General features: G+C 35.1%; 1 protein-coding gene across 1 annotated transcript; it reads left to right on the forward strand.

Moving 5' to 3' along the window:
* The first annotated feature begins 5238 nt into the window (after positions 1–5238).
* Positions 5239–7790, forward strand: LOC125776124 (uncharacterized). Its single transcript, XM_049447004.1, has 3 exons — positions 5239–5508; positions 5565–6626; positions 7743–7790. The coding sequence occupies exons 1-3, from the start codon at positions 5386–5388 to the stop codon at positions 7788–7790; spliced, it is 1233 nt and encodes a 410-aa protein (XP_049302961.1). The 5' UTR covers positions 5239–5385.
* Positions 7791–9131: the final 1341 nt, after the last annotated feature.

The raw sequence follows: 9131 nt of genomic DNA on the forward strand, positions 1-9131 counted from the left end.
TTTATTCTGAAAATCGTGTATGTTTTCCCTGTTTTCTTTTTTATTGATATTTTCTTTTTGCGTTTGTAATTTTTTCGCGAGTTTGTTTAGTTCTTGTTCGCAAAGTAAGTTATTTATGAAATCAATTGGCCTCTTTTTTGTCGTAGAGTGCATGGTGTTGCGTCAAGCTTACATATGTATGTTCAACCTAAAATTAAAATAAAACATGAAATTAAAATTAATTACTTTTCTGAAATACATTTTATATTTGCATTATAAAGTTTTCCTTTCATTGTTCTTACCCTAATAATGTTAAATATACTCGCCTTAATCTATTACCATAAGTTAACGAAATGAATTGTACTTACCTCCTTTTTGTACATACCTGTATACTTACATTCCAACTGTTTTTTCCCGTTAGTTTTAAGATCTAGGCTAAGTCATCTAGTTGCTGAAATAAAGAAGTAATTGTAATTAGACCGAATTCGAATTCGCAAGCGTTTTCCTTTTTCTCGTTATTTCGCCGTCGCAATTTTCGGAAAAGTGAAATATTCGAAGTAGAGGCAATTGGTTGATTGTGAAGTGAACTATTTGAAAATATCAAATAAACACGCATCCCAAAAAATAAAAAGAGTTTTAATTCTCAAAAACGCTTGAGAAATTTCATGGCGCCCGAGCAGCGGCAAATGCGTGTTTAAACAAAAGAAAAAACATTTTATTAAAATTTACACTTTGTGAAATAATTACAATACAAAAATTTCTTTTTCGCAACCAATTGCCAAGTGTACCCTTTTCGGTGTTCGGTTTTCGGAGTCTCGGTGTTCGCGGTTCAGTGAAAGTGAAAAAAAAAAACAACGAATTATAAAACAAAAAATAACACGAAAAATTATGAAAAGAATTAAAAATCCAATTATACATATCGTCACCTGAAATGCAAAATAACGTAACAACATTTTCAGAAATTTACAGTGGCATGAATGAAACACGAAATAAAATCGAACATGAGTGAAACAAAATATTAATATTGATTAAGATTGGTTTATATATGACCGCAGAGCCAGAAAATGTTGAAGTATATAATATGAAGTAGTGAAGCGTAATCAATAAGACACTCAATTTCGACTTTTTTGATGATACGTTATTTTGCATTTCAGGTGACGATATATATGTATGTACAAGTACATATACATAGATATACGAGTTGCGTGCAGTGAAACCTGTAAAAAAGAATAAATACATACATATATGTATGTATATGTCGGAGAAGGCTCATTTATTTTCATTTTCAACACGCAGCAAGTTCTGTTCGTCTCTTTGGCGCAACATTAACTAAACTCGGCACGCACATTCTAAGCTATTTCACACTTTTTTTGCAAATCATCTTTTCTAATTCCTAATTTCTTTTATAATTCCTACGAACAGACCTTACTCAGCAGCAGAGTATGTTTCTTTCCCTGAACCGCTGTGCGTTCTGAGAACCGTTGGCGACATCGTGTCGCCATTCAAAAATGTGCATGCCTGCAAATTAATTCCCGTAACGAGGGAATTTAAAAAAAATATATATTTTACATCCGCGAACGCGCGGATTAAATAAAAATGCTTGTGGTTACTCTGGATTGTAAGATACAAATCAATTCTTTATTTCTAAAATACTAGTATTTATACAATTTAGTTTTGTTTACTTAAGGTTAGAGCTGAAGTGTAAACATCAGCTTGATTGAGTCCAGAACAAAGTGTTAAATTACATTTTTAGCTGTGACATCAAATTCCAACGGAATGTTAAGTGGTTTATTTATGATTGTTATTGTTATGCCTTCGTGTGAGGGCGAGCGATATGGATTTTTGGATACAGAACGGAAAAAGCGTATCGAATTCTTAAATAATCAGAAAAGTGAATTATGTTTCTAGTTTATGAGGCAGTGTAATTGCGGAGTGCAAAAATTCAATTTTGTTTACAGTTATGCTAAGGTTTCTATGCGGAGGCTATCGTTAACTTGCACAATGGTCCAACTAACCATTCTATGCCACACATATACAGTGGGCTAATTTACCATTCTACGACATATACATTCGTGAAGGCCAGTGGAAATCTATAAAAAAATAATACATACATACATACAGTGTAAAGTGCAGTGCTGAAATACTTACCCGTATACTTACCTCAGTGTAAAAATCAAAAAAGAAGAAAAGGGAAGTGGAGTGTGTGCGTATACGTATACATAGTGTAAAGTGAGAAATTACCAAACAAAGATTTGTTGTGATTTATTTATGGGGTACAGTGGTGGACGCAAATAAAGGCACAACACGTTTTTGGTCTATCAAAAAAAAAAAAAAAAAAATTGTGTTACAGTTTCAAAAAAAACCGTTTGCTTAAAGTGCCGCAAGATTAAAAACCCGGTAAAGCCTAAAAACCGGTAAAAACCAAAGTGCCGGTAAAAAAAGACAAACCGTTTCCACCGCTATCCGTTGAAATCATCACATCGCTGCTCCCATCCCGTCGCTGCTGCTGTCGTCGCTCCGCTGCTGCCATCAATCTGCTATTGGCATCACTCCGCTGCCGCCATCGCTGTTGATATTCAGCCGCTGCTGTCATCGCCCCGTTGCTACCATCACCCCAGTACTGGTGCCAAGCCACTGCTCCTCCAATTATCCTATAATTCCGCTGGTGCCATCACTTCGTTGCTGCCGTCCATCCGCTGCTGCTTAAGTCGTCGTGGGAATGAGCTGCCGCTGCATCTTGTGCCAGCAGGACGTAAGCGCCGACAAACAGCCGACGCATCAGGTAACGAGTGCGAATTATTGAAAGTGGTGCAAACAAAAAACAATAATAATAAAATTGCAAACGCACACTTTCAGTTTTTGGACCTCCCTTTTCACATTAAACGTTTATTTATACATATATAAAGGGTGATTTTTTAAGAGCTTGATAACTTTTAAAAAAAAAAAACGCATAAAATTTGCAAAATCTCATCGGTTCTTTATTTGAAACGTTAGATTGGTTCATGACATTTATTTTTTGAAGATAATTTCATTTAAATGTTGACCGCGGCTGCGTCTTAGGTGGTCCATTCGGAAAGTCCAATTTTGGGCAACTTTTTCGAGCATTTCGGCCGGAATAGCCCGAATTTCTTCGGAAATGTTGTCTTCCAAAGCTGGAATAGTTGCTGGCTTATTTCTGTAGACTTTAGACTTGACGTAGCCCCACAAAAAATAGTCTAAAGGCGTTAAATCGCATGATCTTGGTGGCCAACTTACGGGTCCATTTCTTGAGATGAATTGTTGTCCGAAGTTTTCCCTCAAAATGGCCATAGAATCGCGAGCTGTGTGGCATGTAGCGCCATCTTGTTGAAACCACATGTCAACCAAGTTCAGTTCTTCCATTTTTGGCAACAAAAAGTTTGTTAGCATCGAACGATAGCGATCGCCATTCACCGTAACGTTGCGTCCAACAGCATCTTTGAAAAAATACGGTCCAATGATTCCACCAGCGTACAAACCACACCAAACAGTGCATTTTTCGGGATGCATGGGCAGTTCTTGAACGGCTTCTGGTTGCTCTTCACCCCAAATGCGGCAATTTTGCTTATTTACGTAGCCATTCAACCAGAAATGAGCCTCATCGCTGAACAAAACACGCGCGCGAAACACATTTCGAACCGAACACTGATTTTGGTAATAAAATTCAATGATTTGCAAGCGTTGCTCGTTAGTAAGTCTATTCATGATGAAATGTCAAAGCATACTGAGCATCTTTCTCTTTGACACCATGTCTGAAATCCCACGTGATCTGTCAAATACTAATGCATGAAAATCCTAACCTCAAAAAAATCACCCGTTATATTATATATGGTTATACATATAACGGGTGATTTTTTTGAGGTTAGGATTTTCATGCATTAGTATTTGACAGATCACGTGGGATTTCAGACATGGTGTCAAAGAGAAAGATGCTCAGTATGCTTTGACATTTCATCATGAATAGACTTACTAACGAGCAACGCTTGCAAATCATTGAATTTTATTACCAAAATCAGTGTTCGGTTCGAAATGTGTTTCGCGCTTTACGTCCGATTTATGGTCTACTCATTTCTGGTTGAATGGCTACGTAAATAAGCAAAATTGCCGCATTTGGGGTGAAGAGCAACCAGAAGCCGTTCAAGAACTGCCCATGCATCCCGAAAAATGCACTGTTTGGTGTGGTTTGTACGCTGGTGGAATCATTGGACCGTATTTTTTCAAAGATGCTGTTGGACGCAACGTTACGGTGAATGGCGATCGCTATCGTTCGATGCTAACAAACTTTTTGTTGCCAAAAATGGAAGAACTGAACTTGGTTGACATGTGGTTTCAACAAGATGGCGCTACATGCCACACAGCTCGCGATTCTATGGCCATTTTGAGGGAAAACTTCGGACAACAATTCATCTCAAGAAATGGACCCGTAAGTTGGCCACCAAGATCATGCGATTTAACGCCTTTAGACTATTTTTTGTGGGGCTACGTCAAGTCTAAAGTCTACAGAAATAAGCCAGCAACTATTCCAGCTTTGGAAGACAACATTTCCGAAGAAATTCGGGCTATTCCGGCCGAAATGCTCGAAAAAGTTGCCCAAAATTGGACTTTCCGAATGGACCACCTAAGACGCAGCCGCGGTCAACATTTAAATGAAATTATCTTCAAAAAGTAAATGTCATGAACCAATCTAACGTTTCAAATAAAGAACCGATGAGATTTTGCAAATTTTATGCGTTTTTTTTTTAAAAAAAGTTATCAAGCTTTTAAAAAATCACCCTTTACATATACATATATTACATCTGTGTCGTTTTACCATAACATCTTAAGTCGACTTAAGTCAAAATCGAGTAAAGGTCACATTCTAGTTCTCCTATTCATAGTCCATATTTGTGTCCAATCCGATTTAAAAAATTCCAATTTTAAAGAAAGTTATCGCCTTTTGTATTTTTCTTATCTTTATTTTTGAAAATATTACATACATTAAAACATCTTAAGTAAACTTAAATTTTATGAGATGCTTTATTGGTTGTTAAAGGTTTCTTCATTTAAACTTATGTCAACTTAAGCTCTATTAATATTAAAAAAAAATTAAAAATATGTATTCTATAAAACATCTTATGTCCTCTTACGCTAATATGTTAAACTTATATTCTTATAATTTCTTCACTTAAATGGACATAAGTTGTTTCGAAAAAAATCGAATATTCAAAGAGAGAACTTTTTACATTTTGCAAAACATCTTAAGTCTACTTAAAATGTTATGCAATAATTCGGTTCGAACATAACGGCATTTTAACTCAACATAAGTTTGTTTGGATGCGTGCTCACAACGCATTATTGCGCACATAAGCGATCAGTTGAAAAGAAGTCGTTGTGCTAATAACTTCAAAAATGGAAAGTGATTTATTGAATAATATAAGCAATGTAGATTTCGATAGTGATGATTCCATTATTGATCCAAATTTTAATATAAGTGGATGTACTGCAGCAAGTTCCAGTTCCGAAAATAATGATGTAAGTTTTATAGTGATTGCATTTATAAAGTGATTTTAATAAAAACTTAATATTAGGAAAACTCTATAAGTGTTGCAAATAAAGTGGAAACAAAAAAATATTCAAAGAAAGAGGCAAAAGATTCCAGGAATAAAGGGCAAAGTTACACCTCAAGCGCTGGTAAGGTTGTTCAGGCACGTGCAGTGCGCAGGTTGGAACCGTGCAGAAAGAAATGCGCAGATAGAATCACTTTTGAAGAACAGCAATATATACACACACAGTACTGGGAACTAGGCTCATACAATTTACGCAAAACATTTCTTGGTGGCTTAATTGAAGTTGAAGAAACAAAAACAGTAAAAAAAGCTAAACATGACTTAAAACCAAGGATAAGACCTTATACAAACAATTATTTCCTGGAAGTTGGTAGTAATAAAATCGCAGTATGCAAAAAGTGCTTTACATTCACATTATCCGAGACAGAACAATCTATAAAAACGGTTGTGAGTGCAAAACTTGATGGGCGTGTAATCGGCGATGGACGTGGAAAACATAAATGCACTAAAAAACTTTCTATCGCAAAAGAGAATGAAATTTTAGATTTTATTAAAAGCTTCCCATCGTATGAGTCGCATTATACTCGAAGGGACACATCAAAACGTTATTTGCCAAGTGATTTATCTGTGAATGAAATGCATCGTCTCTATTGTGAAAAATACGCTTATTCCGTTTCAATTTCAAAATTTTCGCAATTGTTTAGCACACTCAACTTGAAATTTAAAAAACCTAAAATTGACACTTGTCATAAGTGTGATTTGCTCCAATGCAAAATACAAGTTGCTAAGCCCGAAGAATTGGACTCTTTACAACTAGAGCAATCTAAACATGTAAATTTAGCAGAAAAAGCTTATGATGCTAAACAAAATGATAAGCAGAGAGCTTTAGCTGATGCTACACTTAAAGTGTTGTGTTTTGACCTACAGCAGTGTCTTCCTACACCATTATTAAGAACCTCACTTTCTTTTTACAAAAGGCCTTTGTGGGCTTTTAATCTTACTATGCATGATTGTGCGAGTAATCAGGCCTCATGCTACATGTGGCATGAAGCAATAGCAAAAAGAGGGGGTAATGAAATAGGGGTAATATTAACATTAAATACGAATGCAAAACACGTCGTTTTATACAGTGATTCATGTCCAGGACAAAATAAAAATTCATTTATTGCAACTATGTTTGCAATTTTTATGCAATTTGAAAATAATGTAGACATTATAGATCATAAATTCTTGGTCCCTGGTCATACTCACATGGAGTGTGATAGCGACCATGCTTTAATAGAAAAAAGGAAAAAACTAACTTCAACCAAAATTCACCATCCCCGTGATTGGTACCAGTTTATCAGAACAATTGGCGTAACAAAAAAATTTGTTGTTAATGAAATGGCACAGTCGAACATATATGACTTTGCACATGCATCAAAGAATTTATTTACATGGAGAAAAGTAGATGACAGTGGTGAAAAGTATAACTGGATCGACATTAAATGGCTAAGATATACCAAAGAAACTGGAAATGTTTATTTTAAAAAATCCTTAAATGAAGAAGAACCTTTTAAATTGATAAACATATCTAAACGAGGAATAAACTGCGTGAGAATGACAGATTTAAAAATATGCTACGACGCACCAATAAAAATTGGCACAAAAAAGAAACAAGATCTTTTAGATATGTTACCTCTTGTGGATGAAGTGTATAAGCCATTTTATATAAACTTAGCAACAGAAGAGCAGTTAGATTGTCATCCAGATCTTACAGAATCTGATGAAACTAATGAATAGTTAATGCTTTAATTTGCTTTGAAACCAGATTTTTTATACTATGAGTTGAACTTATTAATATGATTTAAGAAACAATACATGAAGCTGTATATTTTTGTTATGAATAAATTTTTTGTTTTAAAAATAAACAAATATAAAAATCTTATATCCAATGAGTTATTTGTTTCAGTTTTAGCAAAAGCTCTTATGTCAACTTAAGTATTATCCAACTGAAGTATTCATTTTGACAAAATATCTTAAGTCAAATTAAGATTTGATTTTTCTTAACTTTTCGTTTTTTAAAATATCTTATGTACAAAACAACGAATAAAACATACTTCTTACTAAAATTTTTTTCAAAATCGGCACATAATGTTTTAAGAAATAGTTTTACTTTTTCCTTGATTAAAAATAACTCATTAAATTTCAACACAATAGATTTTAGAGGAAATCGCCAATATCTCAAAACTCAATTTTAAGACTTAAGATGTTATGGTAAAACGGCACAGACATATTGAAGTGAATGTGAAGTGATTTTGGGATTCGGTCAGTTTTTTCGCATATTTTCTCGTGTTTTCTCAAATTTCATTATTGGACAATTTTCTTTCGCGTTAAATTTTCAATTGTGCTTGCTATTGCTCATTTGCATAACTCATCGGTTTGGCTTTCGTATACTTGGGAATCGATATTATTTTTTCTCGTTTTCGTTACCGATTCCAAATATATTTGTTGCCAACCTTTATTGCTATTGGTTTGGCTTTTATAACGGGTGATTTTTTTGAGGTTAGGATTTTCATGCATTAGTATTTGACAGATCACGTGGGATTCCAGACATGGTGTCAAAGAGAAAGATGCTCAGTATGCTTTGACATTTCATCATGAATAGACTTACTAACGAGCAACGCTTGCAAATCATTGAATTTTATTACCAAAATCAGTGTTCGGTTCGAAATGTGTTTCGCGCGCGTGTTTTGTTCAGCGATGAGGCTCATTTCTGGTTGAATGGCTACGTAAATAAGCAAAATTGCCGCATTTGGGGTGAAGAGCAACCAGAAGCCGTTCAAGAACTGCCCATGCATCCCGAAAAATGCACTGTTTGGTGTGGTTTGTACGCTGGTGGAATCATTGGACCGTATTTTTTCAAAGATGCTGTTGGACGCAACGTTACGGTGAATGGCGATCGCTATCGTTCGATGCTAACAAACTTTTTGTTGCCAAAAATGGAAGAACTGAACTTGGTTGACATGTGGTTTCAACAAGATGGCGCTACATGCCACACAGCTCGCGATTCTATGGCCATTTTGAGGGAAAACTTCGGACAACAATTCATCTCAAGAAATGGACCCGTAAGTTGGCCACCAAGATCATGCGATTTAACGCCTTTAGACTATTTTTTGTGGGGCTACGTCAAGTCTAAAGTCTACAGAAATAAGCCAGCAACTATTCCAGCTTTGGAAGACAACATTTCCGAAGAAATTCGGGCTATTCCGGCCGAAATGCTCGAAAAAGTTGCCCAAAATTGGACTTTCCGAATGGACCACCTAAGACGCAGCCGCGGTCAACATTTAAATGAAATTATCTTCAAAAAGTAAATGTCATGAACCAATCTAACGTTTCAAATAAAGAACCGATGAGATTTTGCAAATTTTATGCGTTTTTTTTTTTTTAAAGTTATCAAGCTCTTAAAAAATCACCCTTTATATTTGTGAATCGATACACATTAATTTTTTCGTTTTCGTTATCGATTCTTAATATATCTGTTGCCAACTTTTGTAGAATTTTTTTCGGAAATTCAATTTAAACAAAAATGAGCAAGCCAAAGCGAAC

The sequence above is a fragment of the Bactrocera dorsalis genome, chromosome 2 (assembly GCF_023373825.1).
Source record: "Bactrocera dorsalis isolate Fly_Bdor chromosome 2, ASM2337382v1, whole genome shotgun sequence".
In the NCBI taxonomy this organism is placed as follows: Eukaryota; Metazoa; Arthropoda; class Insecta; order Diptera; family Tephritidae; genus Bactrocera; species Bactrocera dorsalis.